This window comes from Engystomops pustulosus, chromosome 2 (genome assembly GCF_040894005.1).
Source record: "Engystomops pustulosus chromosome 2, aEngPut4.maternal, whole genome shotgun sequence".
Taxonomy (NCBI): Eukaryota; Metazoa; Chordata; class Amphibia; order Anura; family Leptodactylidae; genus Engystomops; species Engystomops pustulosus.
The window spans coordinates 87,565,090-87,585,097 of NC_092412.1; the positions used below are offsets into that span (position 1 = coordinate 87,565,090).

The 20,008-nt window shown below is 38.6% G+C and overlaps 1 protein-coding gene across 1 annotated transcript in view; it reads right to left on the reverse strand.

Moving 5' to 3' along the window:
* UGGT2 (UDP-glucose glycoprotein glucosyltransferase 2) overlaps positions 1-20,008 on the reverse strand; it is a 209,427-nt gene that overhangs the window by 138,758 nt on the left and 50,661 nt on the right. The window contains exons 10-13 of the mRNA XM_072135438.1: positions 9,817-9,877; positions 7,346-7,437; positions 5,423-5,573; positions 1,952-2,071 (exon numbers count right to left, since the gene is read on the reverse strand). Of these exons, the coding sequence (XP_071991539.1) occupies positions 1,952-2,071; positions 5,423-5,573; positions 7,346-7,437; positions 9,817-9,877 (424 nt within the window). The remainder of the gene's footprint in view (positions 1-1,951; positions 2,072-5,422; positions 5,574-7,345; positions 7,438-9,816; positions 9,878-20,008) is intronic.

Sequence of the window (20,008 nt, forward strand, 5' to 3'; positions counted from 1 at the left end):
AAAAAGAATGGGTCATATGCAAGACAGAATTTGTTGCATCTAGTCTCGTTTTGAGACACCCAAACATATCCTGCATAGATTCCGTACAGATATGGTTTTACAAAGACAACAACTCCACTAGGATTTCCAACCCTGGAGAACCAATTTGTAAAGAAGTTATTCAGCATCTATACCTAGTTTCTGCCACTAAACCAGGTACTGTATATACTCGAATATAAGCTGGCCCAAGTATAAGCCAAAATACCTAATTTTACCATAAAAACTTGGAAAACATATTGACTTGGGTGGGAAATGCAGCTGCTACTCATCAATAAATCCTTCAATAAAATTTCCACATCAGCCCCTCTGATTAACAAAAAAGTCCAGCAGAGTGCCCCCATAAATAAAGCGTCCAGCAGAGTGCCCCCATAAATAAAGCGTCCAGCAGAGTGCCCCCATAAATAAAGCATCCAGCAGAGTGCCCCCATAAATAAAGCGTCCAGCAGAGTGCCTCGATTAATAAAGTGTCCAGCAGAGTGCCCCCATTAATAAAGTATCCAGCAGAGTGACCCCATAAATAAATTCCCCCTCTGGCGCTCTTTGGGTTCCCGACTGGGCTGGCAGGTGTAAGTCTACATGATCTGCCAGCACAAAAACTATGACACGTCCACGTCATAGTTTGTGTACTGGCAGATTGCAGAGACCAGTATTTGCCGGCCCGGTTATATCCCAAGATGTTCTGAAGGGAGAAGAGGACGCCAGGGGTCAGCAGTATGTTTATTTTTTTTGCATATACTAGAGTCTATATGGTCGTTACATTTTGTATATTATTAAAAAAAAAAAAAAGATTGGGCGTAGGAACTTTTACAATGCCTTATCCTTATGTTCCCATGAATGATACACAACCACCGGTTGGATTTCCTAGTCCCAATGGAAGCATCCTCCAACCTCTCCCCCCTCCCCCCATTTCTAAAATGAAAAAGTATGTTGTAAATATGTTTAATTCACCTGAGTGAAGTTGCCCCCCCACCTTGTTCAAATCAAACAAAATTGGTGTCAAACGTTTGTGCTACGTTTGTGCAGCAGAAATTTTCGTTTGTGCCGCTATCCTTTTTAAGATATGAAGGAAAGTTTCCAGTGGTCATCAAAGGTCAACCAGCCCCCCCACATTGCCCAAACCAAACCAAACTGGTGCCGAACAATTCTGCTACGTTTGTGCTGGTTTTTGCTGCTCAAATTTTTGTTTGTGCTGCTTTTGTTTTGAATAAGTGAACAAAAAATTAAAGGTCAAAAGTTCAAGCAGCGGCACAAACGAAAATTTCTGCTGCACAAACTAGCACAAACGTAGCGCAAACGTTTAACACCAATTGTGTTTGATTTGAACAAGGTGGGGGGGCCAACTTCACTCAGGTGTTTGATTCTTCTCTAGATCAAAATAAAATGCACATAAGCAGGCAAGTTACACAACAGCTTTTAGCATTTTAAACTTTGCCAAAATACATCATGATAAACCAGAAGCACTTACTCTTACAGGCAGGCACTGTAAATATGGTCATCTTCTTATATTTGTTACCCACTGCCTCCTTCCTGCAATGTTTAAAATTACGCTAATGAGCCTAGTGGGGTTACGTTATCCCCCCTGTGATCTGGCTTTACAGGATGTTACACTCTCTCACCCTCCTCTGTATTCTCAGCGCTAAGATTAAAGAAGGATGTGCTCACTGCAGAAGTGCTGAGGAAGCAGCGAGGAGGGCGAGACAGCTTAACCAGCTGTAAAACCAGATTACATAGGATCTACCCTAGCATAATTTTAAACATTGATTTTAGAAGAAAGGAGGCCATGGATAAGAAATATAAGATGATTAGAACAGTCACAGTGCCTGGATCTATAAATGTCCCTGGTTTACCATAATTGATATTGATGGTGGATTTCATTTAAAAGTAAATCTGTGATGTTGCAGAGGATACTTACCAAATTAAAAAAGTTTCGTCTTATCGGACGTATGGCACCAGGATACACTGGTCTTAACAGCTCTTGGAGACTTGAAGGCCATTTTAAATACTTGTGAGCAGTCTCAATATCATTTACCCACTGGAAAAAAAAAACAATCATCAACAAACATGCATCGGATATTTAGCTATTTCTTTTTGTACAAAATGGCAAATTTAAGGCAAAGCTTTTTTGTTTTCTGAAAAAAACTTTTCTGACGATTGTGTAGGTTTTTCCATGCAATGGATAAAACATCTGTAGAGCAGAGTTGAGAGACCTGTGTGTGTCTGGCCCCGCCTTAATCCCATACTTAAAGGGGTATTCCGAGAATATAAACTTCTGATACAATAACTCATAATGCTATAAATAAATTAATACAACAAAACTCAATGAAATTAATCACAGAATGAAGCTTACAATATATTGCTTTTACGATTCACATGATTGTATGGGTGGAGTTATTTCTAAGATGGCCGCAATCTACAACTATAAGTCCCATGAACCTTCAATTCATTAACTCCTCCTCCCTCTAAAAGTTGGTTTATTCATTATTAAGTTCTTGCTAAGCATAGTAGTCCGTGAGGTGGTTAAATTCAGCATTTTAGAGCCATTTATGTGGACAATTTTGTAGGGTCTTTTTGTACATATCTCCTTCTATGCCAAAAATGCCAAAATATGCGAATCATACTGACATACTGAGTATTTAGGTTACTGGCTTCACATTTGGCTTGACCCAGAAGTGATCCATCATTTCATTTAAACATTTTAAGTTTGGCATGGAAGTTGTAAAATAAAAACAAAGGTGTGGAATGTTTAAGATTAGTCATATGTAACAAAGCAGTTAATTTGGGTAAGTGAATTATGGTGACAGATTCCCTTTAACAGATTCTAGTCCACTGACTATGGAGCATTCAATCAATGTTAATATTTTAAGCTCCCCACTGTCAGATCAGTTGTGCCAGGCTGGCAGCTTTAACCTAGAACCACACATATGACATTAGAGAGTATATTGGTGGTTGTCAATTTTCATATGGTTGGTCAACGGGCCCAGCTTCAATCATAGGAGATGTGAGAATTAGGACACCGATTTCCTCAGGAATGGTGGGAGCTATATAGAAAATTCCAAGTACAGGCAGTCCCTGGGTTACATACAAGATAGGGTCTGTAGGTTTGTTCTTAAGTTAAATTTGTATGCAAGTCAGACCTGTATATTTAATCATTGTAACCCCAGCCAGAACTTTTTTGGTCTCTGTGACAATTGGATTTTAAAAATGTTGGGTTGTCATAAGAATCAGGATTAACACTAAAGCTTCATTACAGACTGCTGTGATACCTGTTACAGCTGTTTATTGTAGCCTAGGACTAAAGTAGAATAAATGACCAATATCCAGAGGTCCGTTTGTAACTAAAAGTCGCATGTAAGTCGAGTGTTTTTAAGTAGGGGACCGCCTGTATGCTGTAATCAATGGAGGGCTCTCAAATGCAAGATGCATCACATTTGATTTGATAGAGGTGGGAAAGGTTATTTTTAGATCTTTAAATTACAAGTTTTTCTTCCTGACCATGAAAAGGCACAATAAATTGCTTTACTTAACACTGCAAATATAATATATCAGCATCAGTCAAACACATGTAATAATCAAGAATGCTGATGTCTGAAAATTGAATATATATTGAGAGTCAATTTATTTAATGTATTACTTATATGAAGGTGACATACAAATGAAATTAAACTAAATCGTAATGCATTTCATAAGCATATGGATCCTGATATCCACTGAGGGTTCTAATATATTGAAACTGTATTAAGATTTGCCTACCTGACATGAGACCATGTCAAGACTTCATGCATAGTGATAACATGGTAATTTGATAGCCCAGAGTTATAATTTACTAATTTCTTCAGTGTATTTGTTTCTCCATTAAAAGGACATGTGCTATTTATCATTTTTAATTACTTCTCTCAAAACCATGTGAGATCCCATTGAAATAAAAACAAATATTCATTCCAGCCAAGAATAATTTCTAGCTAATGTTTACCATCAAAGGTCACTATAATTCCACTATTCTTTAATCAAATACAAGTATTAGCGTAAATAGCAATTATTTAATAGAAAAGGAATACAAGTCTGTATATTTATTTGCTGTAATGTTGATTAATTCTAATAAACCTTTTCAGCATCAGTTTTCTTTGATATTGAATTTCTGTTTTTTAATTTCCTCCTTCCACAGAACATATCTTTTTTTATTTTCCCTTTACAGAGCAATATGAGGTTTTATCATCTATGGCGTGAATTGCAATTCCTGGTGGCAGCATTAAATATTCCATACAATATACCGGAAAGTGTTGGAACTGGTCCTTTATTATTTGGGCTAGGGCAATCACAGAGATACCAAATTTATATGCTTTGGTTAAATCTTAATACTTTAAAAAAAAAAAAAAAAATTTTAAAAAAAAGTGACAATTTGAATATTTGGTTGTTTTTCATCACAACATTCATAGTTTTTGTAATTTGATAGATCAGACATTTTGGGATGTGGTTATATAGACATATTGGGTATTTTTATATGCATTCTAGGGAAACGCAGTGAATTGAATCGTTCCTTTTTAAAAAAATATTTTTCTGTAGTATATAGCCTGCCAGCCCCCTGTAGTATATAGGCTGAAAACCCTTGTAGTCTATAGCCAGCCAGCCCCCCGACATCTATAGCCAGCCCCCCGTAGTATATACCTTGCCAGCCCCTTCCCCCAATCTAATGCCTGTAGGAAAAAAAACAAAAAGTGTACTAACCTTCCAACACCCCCCTGGCAGGTGCTCTTCTATACAGCGATGCTCCGACATCGGTTCCGTGTCCCCTTGCACTCTGACGCAGGCACCACAATGTCAGACGGCGCAAACATAAATATGTCAACGAACACCTGACATCACGATGCCTGCGACGGACCGGAACATGGAGCCGCGATGTATGGAAGAGGACCTGCCGGAGGGCGTTGGAAGGTGAGGACACATTTTTCTTCTTGACACGAGTTAGGGTTTTTCAGCACATTTTTTGTGCTAAAAAACTCTGGCCAATACTCAAGTAGATATGGTGTAATATATATATTACATACATACACATAGCCTGAGGATGATACACATCCTCCAAATCATATATACATGCAGCGCCTAATGGCCCAAATGATTAAGAGTTCTCTGAATTAATTTAATCTTTTAAAGAAGAAAATGCAATACATTTTTGCATTGACTATCTAGAATTACCATACTATTAATGCAATTTTAGTAAAAGTTTGGTTACCGTTAAATTGCAATCAAAAATCAGATTACTGAACCATATATGAATACTATTGACTATCTAAGCTAGTAGAAACATTAAAATTGATGAAAACTACCGTAAATAACCACAGCAATAGAGGAATACTGGGTATTGATAGATAGGTACAAGATTACTCACATTAATGGCAGAATTCCGGATATCTAAAGCATAGTTTTCCTCACCAGGATGGACTTGCAATTGCAAATATTTGATAATGTCTTTGTTTTTGATTCCTAGAACAGAGAGCCCATGTAGTGCTTTGCCTTCATTTTTTAGAATATCCAAAATGCTGTAAAATATACAATTGTAAAGAATTTAGTATAGTGGATAAAAATAGTAAACACTGTAATTTACAAAACAATGAGGATTCAGTGAGATAATATTGTAACTATCCCCTGCCCACTTGCCTTATTTATTAACAAGAAATAATGCAGGCTGCTATTTTTTTCTGCAATAAATAATGGCAGTAATAATGGAACCTGCTGAATGCAGGTGTTGTGACTTGCATGTCCCCGATGATGAGACTATCACTTACTGAGTGCATATTTAGAAAGGAGTATGCTTACCAAACAACATGTAAACCTTACAAAATCCAAAAGTTTGTTCAGAGGTTTTGAAGCCTGTCAGCAACATGCAAACATTACAAATTTTATCTGTATTTTTATTTTAAAATACAGAGTGCTCACACAAAAGAAAGAAAGTTCAATACTTTTCATTGTTTTCACCTGTGTTTTGGTAACACTCCTGATTCCTTCATGATAATAATGTACAATACCAATCATATTTGTCATATACACAGCAAAATCGGTATGTGAAAAATTACATATTGCTTTGATCGAAATAAAGAAAAGCCCTGAAATATTTGATCTTCAGCAATACAACCATATCTATAAAAGGAGAAGTTTTGGCAGCTTGCTGGTATGAAGCAAGGAAGGAGGAAAGACATCAGCAATTATCGAAGAGAAGACAATGTTATTGCCCTTCAGAGAAGGGTTGTTAAACCACTTCTACACTATATCAAGTAAATCAATTTACATATTAACATATTATTCCTAAGTCAAGAACAATGAAGACAGTGGAAATCTTTCCAGATGTAGTCAGCCAACTCTACACAGAATGCTCAGAGAAAAAACGAAGATCTAAATCTCAGCCTTGACCAGCTTCTATTAGAATGTTAAATGTTTAAGCCTATGACAGTACAATTTGAAAGAAACCAAACAAAACACAGCTTGTTTAGAAGGGTTGCCAAGAAAAAAAAAAAAGCTCTTTCTCTACAGCATGGGAAATTTGCACATAAAGACACTAAACAACTTTGAGTACATCTGCAACATTTGGACAGACCAAAGTTGAGATTATTGGCCCTATTACACATACAGCAGAAGAATTTCATACCAACTCTCAAGAACTATCAGGCCTTGAATCATCAAGGCATTTTTATGTTAATGAGGGGGGGAGTGGTGGGTATTTGTTGTGGCTTGTACATCATATTTCAGTCAATTTAGCAATTTCTTTCACTGGTCATAGGGCAATTTTACACCTGACCAAAGCCTCTTTTTATATTGGGTGCATTGTATATTGGCGGGGAAGTATCATGACCGGAACATAATGTACCCAGTCAAGAAAAAATTCCCCCGAATGGGTTGAGCATGAACTACTCTTAATAGCAAAGTTAAATGTGTGGCCTTCAATCCAAAAGCTAAAGCTTGGCCAAAACTGGGTCATGCAACAAGACAACGATCCAAGGAAACCAGTATATCTACAAAAGAAAATAGTTAAGATGTTGCAATGGCCCAGCTCGCCTAATTATAATACTGGAGTAGGACCTTATGCGAGCTGTGCATAAACAATTGCTCATAAATTTGAGTATAAAAAAAAGAAGAATAGGTCAAAACTTTCATTCTGTGAGAAGTTATGCGAGAAACTGAAAAATTAATACACAATATATATGGCATCCAAAATGACACATACACAGATATACATTTTCAAACACATATGAAATACAGTGGGAGACCCTCCCATTAAAATATACCCGAAAATATACGCAATAATACCAAATCTTACCTAAAGGAATTTTGGGCATCAAGATCAATCTGCAGACCATTAATATAGAGGCTTGCATCTCCAGGCTGGATTCCATATGTTTCAGATAAATGCTTTTAGTTAAAATAAGTAAATACATGTAAGAGATTTCTTATACAAATTCTTTGCATTTACATATTGTAAAGATCCACTGGCTAAAGAGTAAACCTAAACATATCATATATATACAAACATACACACACTGTAATTTGGCATCTCACACGGAAATATGAAGACATGGAAAGATGAAAATGGATGCTGCAGCAGGCACAGCCACGCCACCTTTCATCTGAGAAGTTCACCTGCGTATAGAAGCTAACTAAATTTTCTTCAAAATAACAGATTACTGGAAAAAAATAGCAATTGTAAAGGTTTTATTTGTTGGGTGGTAGACTTTCTTTACTGTAAATTACACTTTAACTTGGAATCACTACCCTAAACCTTGCAGCAAACAAAGAACAGGTTCTTGACAATGGTTTTCAATATTTCAGAGGGGATCTATATATTTTAAAGTTATGGTTGTTTGGAGTAAATGTAAATGAAATGTGTTTTTCACTAGATAGTTGTATAACTCAAGCAGTTTAACACCTTCCAGATCATGTTTACAAGGGTGCTGCTGGCTATATACTAGGTGGCAGGGGGGCTGCTGGCTATATACAAGGTGGCAGGGGGGCTGCTGGCTATATACAAGGTGGCAGGGGGGCTGCTGGCTATATACTAGGTGGCAGGGGGGCTGCTGGCTATATACTAGGTGGCAGGGGGGCTGCTGGCTATATACTAGGTGGCAGGGGGGCTGCTGGCTATATACTAGGTGGCAGGGGGGCTGCTGGCTATATACTAGGTGGCAGGGGGGCTGCTGGCTATATACTAGGTGGCAGGAGGCTGCTGGCTATATACTAGGTGGCAGGAGGCTGCTGGCTATATACTGTGTGGCAGGGGGCTGCTGGCTATATACTGTGTGGCAGGGGGCTGCTGGCTATATACTAGGAGGATGCTGGCTATATACTAGGGGCATTGGGCTAATGGGTTATGTATGTACTAGGACTAGGGGGCAGGCTCTGGCTATATACTAGGGGGCATGTGCTTGCTGGCTATGTACTGGGGAGGCTGTGACCAATGCATTTCTCACCCTAGGCTTATACTTAAGTCAATAGGTTTTCCCATTTTTTTGTGTTAAAATTAGGTGCCTAGTCTTATACTCGTGTCTATACGATATTCTAAATTTAATTTAAATAGTAGTAACACCTGACAACTGTAAAACTATCCTAAGAAAAAGACAAAGTAAACCAGGCAAATGTATGAGCAAAAACTAGCAGAAATGAAAATAATTTTCTGGGCATTACCTATCAGAAAGAGAATAACTTTATAGAACCATGAGACAATGGTGACCTCACAAGATGAGAGAGTCTATTAATGAAAAACACTTTATTTTGTCTTCCAGGCACCTTTTAACAGAATTTTCTACTAGGTCCACAAATCCAAATATTGCCTAGAGCAGTCCTGGGGATAGGTTGCTTTCTATTGCTAAAAGCATGAACCCGCCATCATTCTGATAAGGGACACACATAATACAGATATGTGGATATTCAGACATTGTATTTTACACTACAAAAGATTCTTCATAGTAATATGACAACTAATATCCCAAGAGGAAACATACCAAGAAAAATAAGCTAATGATGTAGAACAAAGCCTATTAATACACATTGCAGCTCCGGCATTGTAGAACTCATTTGATTACTGTGTATTGTAAGATGTAAGTGTTAATGCAAATGCAACAAACGATTTTCTATTTCACTAATAACCTTTCCAAACTAGGCCTGAATTTCCCAGGCTACTATGCCTCCTGAATCCCATTTTTGCCTAAACACAATCATCATAATATTTTCTGCTTTTAACACCTTTGTCATCCCTCTCCCTTTGCTGCATTTTGGTGCCTATGCTTTCATTATCTCAAATGGGAATGATTCCGTTCTGCACAGCTGGAGCCACCAGCCCCTGCTGCTAGATGGATGGACTGTGGGCACTATGTCGCCAATGCCAATTTAATGCTAAGGTTTGAAATCTTTTAGTGTTATACACTTGGGGATACTGAATGTAAAACATGACAAGTCTTCATCAGGGCTTTTGTCCAGCTTGAATCATTTTAATTATCTTCCCATTGCAGTTATTTGCACATTTTAAGGCTCCCTGCATGTTGAATGTATGTGGTAGAGGTCTACTATGCCGCAGAGAAATGTAATATACATATAATGTCAATCAACTGGGAATCTACATTGCAAGTTTATTGTGAAATAAAACAAACAGAACATAAACAGACAAAACCCATGACAACAAAGGTAACATTATTTGTGCCATTATATATTTATATGAATAAAGTTACTGCCCGCTTTTCTCTGCTCTATTGGGATATCCACCATCTATGCACATAGAATAGAATAACTTAAACAAACCTTCTGATTTTCCTCAATTTCCTTTCTCATCTCCTGGTTTAGGGCAATTCTAGTTAAAGATCTATTAAAGACAAAAAAAGAATATAAAGTTGTAAATCAGATACTGGATGTCAACGTTCAATAAAAAAATAAATACATTTTACCCTCCAATAGACAAATTACATTTATCAGACTTATTTTTATTTTACTGTTAAAGGGTTTTTTTTTCGGGCAAGACATAATCAATATCCAATAGCCAGCACCCCAATGGAGCAGCTGTTAATAAAGAATGGGATAGGAAGCAGACAGCCTAGAGTCGGCTCTAGGTTTCAGTAGGCCCCTGGGTGACAGAGCCTCAATAGGCCCCTTTGCAGTAAACTCAGTGAGCCGCATTCAAAATTCAGAAACTAAAACAGTCTACACATTCTCCAGTTGATAATATCCAACAGCCTTCTTGTGGTTATTTTATATACAGCCCCCTCATGGTTATTTTATATACAGCCCCTCTCACCCCCATGGATTCCTTATGTACATCCTTATGTGGCCCCCCCCCCCCCAACATTTTGGCTAGAAAAAAAGCCGCTAAGAAAAAAAAATGATTGGCCATCATTACTTTCAGAAATGAAGGTCAGGTCAAAAAATTGGGAAAACTTTGAAAGTGTCCCCAAGTGCAGTTGCAAAAACCATCAAGCGTTACAAACAACCTGGCTCACATGAGGACCACCCCAGGAAAGGAAGACCTCTGCTGCGCAGGATAAATTCATCCGAATCACCAGCCTAACAAAATCGCAGATTAACAGCTGCTCAGATTAGCGACCAGGTCGCTGCCACACAGAGTTCTAGCAGAAGACACATCTCTACAACAACTGTAAGAAGGAGACTGTGTGCAGCAGCCTTCATGGTAAAATAGCTGCTAGGAAACCACTGCTAAGGACAGGCAACAAGCAGAAGAGACTTGTTTGGGCTAAAGAACACAATGAATGGACATTAGACCAGTGGAAATCTGTGCTTTTGACTGATGAGTCCAAATTTGAGATCTTTGGTTCCAAACACTGTGGGGCACATTTACTAAGGGTCCGCAGCCGCGAATCCGTCGGGTTTTTCCCGAATATTTCCGCTTTGCGCTGTATTTCACGGGATCGATTTTTGGCGCAATCGCGCCGACTTTCGCGCGACAGAAATCGGGGGCGTGGCCACCGGACAACCCGAAGGATTCGGAAAAACCGCAGAATTTAAAAAGCCATTTGTGTCGCAAGATCAAGCACTCACATACACCAGAAAAAAGCAGGTGAACTTTGGCGGACCTCGGCGCAGCAGCGACACCTGGTGAATATCGGCGCACGGACCTTAGTGAATCCCGGCAGAACCCGAATCAGTGTCGGAGAACCCGCCGCTGGATCGCGACTGGACCGGGTAAGTAAATGTGCCCCTGTGTCTTTTTTTGCGACGCAGAAAATTTGAACAAATGGACTCTACATGCCTGGTTCCCACTGTGAAGCATGGAGGAGGGGGTGTGATGGTGCTTTGCTGGTTACACTGTTGGGGATTTATTCAAAATAAAGTTACACTGTACCAGCATCTTGAAGTGGCATGCTATTCCAACCGGATTGCATTTAGTTGGACCATCATTTATTTTTCCACAGGACAATGTCCACAAACCACCTCCAGGCTGTGTAAAGGCCATCATTAGAGAGTGATGGGGTTCTACACCAGATGACCTGGCCTGCACAGTCACCAGACCTGAACCCAATCAAGATTGTTTGGGATGAGGTGGACCGCAGAGTGAAGGCAAAAGGGCCAACAAGTGCCAAGAATCTCTGGGAACTCCTTAAAGACTGTTGAACGAATTTCAGGTGACTAGCTCTTGAAGTTCATCAAGAGAATGCCAAGACTGTGCAAAGCAGTAATCCAAGCAAAAGGTGGCTACTTTGAAGAACCTAGAATATAAGACATATTCTCAGGTGTTTCACACGTTTTTGGTAAGTATATAATTCCATATGTGATAATTCAGTGTGAATCTACAATTTTTTTTAGTCATGAAAATACAGAAAACTCTTTGAATGGGGTGTGTTGAAACTTTTGGTCTGTACTGTATGCAATTTCAGTCCAAAAATGGCAAAATATAATATAGACCCCAGACTAAAAAAAGTATGCAAACCACAGCGCAGGCGATAGAAAAAAAAATGCAAATACATAATAAAGCAGACCCAAGGCCAGATGAATAGTACAGACCTCAGACCAGTTGATTTATAATGCAAACCCTAGTCCAAACAACAGGTGCTAACCCCATGAGATATCTAATACCACTATTGTTGGAAGCCTAGCAAAGAGAAGGAGAGGCCCTGGGTGTGGCAACTTCAGATACTCGCTTCTTCCAGTGCCTTCTGCATGATTGTGCACTTCCATCATTGATAGAAGCACTCATTGTATGGCCATGGGGGGCAGAAAAGGTGAAATTGGGACGCATGACTGCAGGCGTAAACTGGCTCTTAACTCCACAGGGGGGCTGACCCAGCTGAATGATCTACCGCTGGAAGATGAAGAGAATCATACATAGAATACTATCCTGCGCTGAGAGAGCAGCTTCATCTACACTATAGGCAGCCCATGCACTGTCCTAGTTAGCAGCAGACAGTTCGATGCAAGCTGCTCTGCTGCTACCCTTCCTCCCACAAACATGAAGTAGTTTCTAAATCGGCAAGATGCTGTTAGACGGAACGGGGTGGACTGAGGAGGATCTCTAAAGTCATGTGTATGAACAGCTCAGCCCTGCCAGACAGCTGCAGCTGCTCCCATAATAATAATAACAATAATTCTTTATTTATATAGCACCTACAGATTATGCAGCGCTGCACAAAGCATGACAAATTGGTCCCTGTCCCCAATGGGGCTCACAATCAGTATGTTTTGGAGTGTGGGAGGAAACTGGAGTACCTGGAGGAAACCCACACAAAACACGGAGAGAACCTACAAACTCTTTGCAGACGTTGCAAGGCAGAAGTGCTACCCACACAGCCACCTTGCCACCATATACCATGCACATTGATTCTCCCCACAATGAACTTCATTACCCTCCATAAAAAGTGCAGATAAGTGTAAGTTTGTGCTTACATTTTATTGACATGTATATGTGAGTTTGTATATGCTGTATGTGTATGAGTGTAGTAGTTATTGAGAAGCTGTGAAAATATGTATGTACCGTAATGTAATCTTGTATATTTCTATATTCAATAGCAGTTTCACTATTTTAAATAGCAGTATCCTTACAAATAAGGCTCAGTTCACACCTGCATTGAGTGTTTCTGTGACACACTGTTTCAGAACACTGTAATGGAAACCAAGAATGGAAGGTGAACAGAAAGTATTCCGTTTACCTTCTGTTCCCCATTGACTTTAAAGTAAATGGAAAGTTGCCTTCGTTAAACTTTTGGAAAAAAAGACAATGCCTACGCCATTATTTTTTCGCTATTTGATGACTGAAGAGTTAATAGAACCTGCCAAACATATGCGCAAATAAAAATGTTAATAGATAAACCAGGCTTAATGACCTGACTTAATCAGTAATGCATGTCATGTCATGTCATGTAGGGGTGGAAAGGGAAATTAAAGTGGCACTATGTTGTGGGTGGAGAGTTGTACTATCACGTTGTGATGCTGTGGCGGTTGTATGGATAGAGCTCACAGATCCAGCCCTCTCCATACACAGCAGATGTCAGCTGTATAACACACACACAGCTGACACCCGACTGTAACTGCCGTGTTTGGAGCTGGCAACGATTGAACCCAAGGGCAGGACCCAACATCACTGCCAATGGGCACGCGATCGGCAACCCCTGTGGCTTCATTGTAGCGGGCAGATCAGTTGCCATTGCAGCCTACAATCTCATAGAGCCTGCCTTGGATAGTGATCTCTAATAGCCTGCATCAGCTTTAAAATGACTATATACTGCAGTATAGGATTGCAGTAAACTGTATGAGTAATTAAACCCTCCGGGGTTAGAGTACCTTAAAAGGTCTGAAATAGTAGTAAAATAAATAAAACTGTTTTTTTTTTTTTTTAAATGTAAAAAGTTTAAAACTCCCCCGTTTTCTCTAAAACACACAAAATAACCAGTAAATATCCTAAACATGTTAGGTATGTCCAAATGCCCGTTCTATTAAAATATATAAAATTAAAATGAAAAAAAAAAAAAAAGATTATTCCCAGCCCTGAACACAGTAACGCAAAAAAAAAAGCCCAAAATGTTCAATTTTTATTTTTGCATCAATAACTATTTGAATAAAAATGATCAAACGGTGATGTAGGTCCCAGATTGATAAAACTAAAAATGTCAGAATGTATGTACATATGTACAGATCTGTTTGAAAAATGTATTGGCCTCAGAATTTGACAAAATGGCAATATTGATATTTTTAAAAATCTACTAAAACCTACATAAATTTGGTATCCCTAATAATAACAGCCTAAAGAATAAAGCGGAAATGGCAGGAACGGACAACGAAAGACGTAAAACAAGAAAATGCTGCAAATATGTTTTTTTGTCAATTTTATTGCACCTGGAATTTTTTCCCAGCTTTTCATTACATCGCATGGAATATTAAATTGTGCCAATAAAAAGTACACTTTGCCCTGCAGATAACAAAGCCCATATACATCTTTGTTAACAGAAAAATAATATTCTTGTACATAGGAGGCAGTATTCATTTTCTTGAACATAAAGGGGTAGAATTTTGGATATTCCATATTAAGTTGTGTTCTTGTAATAGCGGTATAGCTATATTTCTTTAAATAGGAGACAATATCAATCTCCATATTCTTTGTGTTGTTCATGTATTGAACTCAGGAAAGGTAACTAAAACTTTGTTTGTGTGTTTTATTTTATTTACTATACTTTAACTTTTGTCATACCTTCCTATGCCATTTTCGCTTATTTGCACACTAGCCCTGCTTATTAGCAAAACATTGTTTGAATTAAGACCATATACCAACTGTGTTTGACTTCACATCATAGGCCACTTTAATTTCCCAGTCAACCCCGGCATGACTGCGTTACCGATTAAGACAGGAACATTAAGCCTGGTTTATCTATTAGAACATTTTTATTTGTGTATTACTATTTATTGGTATATTTAATTCTGTATATTCACAGACATAGTGTAAGTCCTTGGCTTTAAAAGGTAAGCTGTCACCATATTTTTTGCAAATATAGCTATTAAAAAGGTTTCCATTTAACTAAATAGCCACCTTCTTTTACCTAAAAATAGTTTCCCTCACATCCCAATAAAATCAACTTTATGTTATCTTACCTGGCATCTGAGGGGTGTGACCTGCTCGGTCGGCCCCTCCAATCTAATCCTCCCAATGCTATAGGCTTCCTTGCCATTCAGAACTTCATATCATGTGACCAGGGTGATGTCCTCTAAGTTTCTTTACCCAGTCTATCGAAGTGTATCTGATCACATATAATCACAGCTTGTATGCATGGACTTTTACTCCTCCCCGTGTCACAATGAAGGCATAATTTGAATTCATGTGATTACATATATACATAAGGCAGATTTTGCCAATGTTACTGGGTAAAGCAAAAGGACCGACGATTACATCACCCTGGTGATATGACAAAGTGCTCAATGATGTTACAGAACTCTCTCTCAACATTCTAGAGGGGCACTGTGTAAAACATTTGACACAGCATTTTCTACCCATAATAATAAGTAAACAGAACTGTATATATCTGTAGTTGAATATTGGCAGATGTTCCCTAAGTATTAGTTCTATACAGCAGCATATCTAAGCAGTGAGACCTGTCAATAAGGAACAAGGATGCAGGACCCCACCGCAGATTAATTGCTTATAAGTTTACAAACTGAACATTGAAGCCACGAAAGTAACCATTTAGGGTAATGTTCTTTTAAACATAATTTTTTAAATGAAGTATTTATTTTGGGTGGGTTAATACACATGGTAGGTTCCCTTTAAATTAAAAAGATAACATCTAAAAAGGCATAAATTCCATGATAAGTATGACTTACAATGGTCTCTGCTATGGTCAACAAATAAATATGCAAAGTCTGTGCAGGTTAGATATCAGAACTACTTATATAGGAGCCATTAAAAGCAAATAAGTGGCCAGACTGATACATTATCTGTTTCGACCAATGCAACCTTAATAATCCTACTGAAAAACTGCAAGGTGACCGTTACAGTTAGTGCAGTCCAAGCAAGAGTGGCCATTAACTAATAATAATGCATCTCATAGTTTAGATTTTGTTCTAAGGTAAAGGAAATAAGGTTCTGTCTGGGCTCTTTATTATATTTATTCTGTAAGAACTGGCAGACTGTATGAATAACTTATATGCTGCTCTATTTAGGATTCACAGAGTCTATTTCCTCCTGGACTCGTACTATTAGCAGTATTGTCAGATTGTATCATATAGTTTCTGCACTTTAATGAAAGAGACAATGGATCACGGCTTCCAGTTGCTATAGACCAGAAGTGGTCAAGTGCAAATGGTCTCCCAATCCACACCCGTGAAGAGACCTTGAAGGTGAAAAGTCAAGTAAAGGTTGGTCAACAAATGCATTTCAGCAAAAGGTTTCACTTTACTTAATATTTCATGTCGTAGGGGAAATTATATTGAATAGTTGGATTTCGTGAAGAGTTTGTAAGAAGTTTAGAAGTCATGTCTTTCTCATAAATAAATAGTACCAGGACAAACAGTGCACAATATTCCCATTTAAAAAGCAATGCATTGCATACCTTTAAATGGAGTCTACCAATGCTCACAATGGTGTCTCAATCATGGCAAGTGCTCAGGCTATACGCTAAACCCTACCCTTAACCTTCTCCTTTGTTGTCAGTATGTTTTTGTGCTGAATGAATGCACTGCCTTGAAACTTCCAGAGACACATGAAGGCTTTAGTATACTGTATAGCATTGGAGGTAGTAAACAAGACAAAAGGTTAGTATCAGCACTCACCAGGATCAGGGCCACCTACCAGGCACTTACAGACCCCTATGCTTACGGGAGCAAAATAAAATTTTTCTGTACCGCCACCTCTGCCTACATCAATAAAAGTTTGCATTCAGATATAAAGACAGCATATTACAGCCAAGAACGATATACTGAATCTCTTCAAACTAAAATATTTTGTAGCTTTCAGTGAAATGCAGTGAAAGATGTGGCTTGAGGCGCCGTGTCCAGTAGTGTGTGCGGTGTGGCAGTGTGAGGAAGCAGCAGTACATAAAAGGAACCATGAAAATTCAATAACATTATCTACAAGGTGATGTTTGGGGGGGCTTTTTTGGTGACAGGTTCCCTAAAGCAAGTGCCCAAACTACCCAAAAAAACCCCACTTCTTTATCAAAAAGTGTCAACAAGGCTATTTAAGTTGAAACTTTCAATTATATATGCATCCTTAGAATTGCAGGACCAGAGAAGGAGTTACAATAATAATCCAGCACTGTCCACACCTATTTGAACCTTCTCCCCTACCCCCCCCCCCCACACCCCCTCCAGACAGCCCAGGATGTGTGACTTTAAAATAGCACCAAGCGTGTCACACGTCTGGGGCTGCCTGGAACTAGAGGAAGATGCCATGGGTCATGCCTGAAGAACTCTGTTCTGAGCAACAGCCTGGGTGACCAAAAAGAAAGCTCAGAGTGCCACCTCTAGCACCCATGCCATAAATATGCCACCACTGGACTTGTAGTATATTTGTATATTGTCTAATCTATTTATTGTAAAGGTTTTGTATGCATTAAATATTAATATTACAAACATATCTTTACTTGTGCCAGTGTTCAATTTAAAAAAAAAATAAATTCTTTTATACATTTTTGGCTATGGTGTCAGCCTACCATATTTTCCGGGTCATTATGCGCACCTGAATATAAGGTGCAACAGTCCGATGCGCCTTATATATGTAATAATTCCATATATAAGGCGCATCGGACTATAAGGCGCAGGGTCGGGGGCGTGGTGGAGGTCCGGAGGCGGAGCGGAGACCCGACGGGACTAGACGCCGAGAAGAGACGCGGAACGCGGGGAAGGTGAGGGGGAGAATAGCATACTTACATAGGTATGCAGATCTGCTGTCTCCGGTAGCGGGGACCTATGTAAGTAGGGTCCGCTGCCCTCATATAGGGCGCACCGGAGTATAAGGCGCACTTTGGATTTCCAAGGAAATCCAAGGCTTTTAAGTGCGCCTTATAGTCCGGAAAATACGGTACTTCTGAGCACAGTTCTGATCTGTTTTATTTAGGTGGAATATTCTTATGACCATCTGCTTAGTGTGCCATTTTCCATATTTAACACATCTGGGGCTGCCTGGAACTAGAGGAAGATGCCATGGGTCATGCCTGAAGAACTCTGTTCTGAGCAACAGCCTGGGTGACCTTTGGCACCTGTGCCATAAGTTTGCCTCTAATGGAGTATAGAAACCTGAGGGAACCTGACATATATTAGTGAATTGCTAGTAATGATAGATTTATTTTTTCAGTGTGCATTAATGCTTCCCAGGATAACCCTGAATAAACTAATGCCATTCAATTCCTGCTGCAGTACGGTTTATTGCTTGAGTAGGTCCAAATCTAAGCTTCATTCAGTGCTTAGATATTAATTTTGGAATAATCATGTACACACATCATTATGTAATATAATAAAACCGAGAAAACTTCCTAACTTCTAGCATAAATTCAATTATTGGTGGAAATGTGACAGAATCTTATCTACAGCTGGTAGTAGTATTATTACCCTATGCTTTTCTATTGCTCTTCTAAAATGAGATTGAAAAAATTTAAAGCAGAACTATAAACTGACTGCAATGATTATACTAACAATAATCTATCCATCTACAGTATTATGTTCTCGCTCTGATAAAGGTTTAAATGGTCTTTTAACTGCTGGTGCAGAGATGCCAATGAACTAGGAACTTGCTCTGTATTCCAATGCCTACATCTATACATAGTGATAGAGACTCTGCAAGCTAAATGCTATAAAATGCTCTCCCTAAATCTCCATTGAACAAGAGATGGCAGAAAAGACAATTAAGGTCAAATGCAGTAAATTGAAAGAAGCAAAATGTCATTACAAATGGTTTTACTGAGTACATTTACATTTATTGGCCTACAAAAATATTTAACCATGAGGAATATGGAGCTGTACAGAAAGGAGGTACAGATCATACACAGAATTATTGTTTGCAAAAGCAGCAAGGACACAGGTCATAAAATTCTCAATTTTGACTGAATGAAATGCCAGGGTCATTCCACTGACTCTATAAAGCATACAAGACCAGGGATTCTAAAAAGGCAAACAAATTTTGTATTTCAGTGTATAATACGGTACATATACAGGGATATATTACATACAGCCATGGTAAAATTTCCTATTCAATGTTGCAACTTAGGATAGGGAATAGTTTTATATTTCTACAACACGGAATTGTAGCTTGAGGAGCCAGCAGCATGGCTTTTCAACAACATTTGCATAAATACATGAAACCTTTAACCAGCAATGCATCCTCTCCCAGCTACTGTAAACTCACAAGTTGTTGTAAGTGAAACCAGACACGCAGTCTCTTTTTCTTTGGATAACAATATACTTTTATACTTTTATGACGACTAGTATGACAAAAAGGGGCACAGGGAAAAGTAATTTTTAAAGTAAAATTATCATCAACTTACACAAGGTGCAAATTACAGTCTTAAACTATGGCGTATTTAATATTCAGCATCAGACACTGATAAATCTTGTGCAGCACATGACTGGTCTTACTTGGGTACTTGACAAATCTGCCTTATTGTCTTTTTGAGAAAAGTTGTCCGTTTTAAGAAGCTCAGGTAAAAATGAAAAAAACTTACTACCAATATATTTATTAAAGGGGTTTTCCCACCAAACAAGTTAGGCCCTATCCACAAAGGGAAAAAAAAGAAAAGACAAATTTCCAGAGGGGCACTGTACACTTGCTAATGCCCTGAGTAAACCATGCAATATTCTCTGGAATGCAGCGTATTGAACCTAGCTGAAATGAGGTGGTGCTCTAACTCAATAGTAGACAGTCCAAAAGGCGAAAAAAAGCATGATGAAGAAAAGAATAGTAGTTGGCACTCACCATTTTTTAAAAGCAGTGCTTTAGTTCATTCATGAGAAAAACGTTCGCTGCGGGAGGGAAGGATTACAGCAAACATTTTTATTATGAATGAAATAA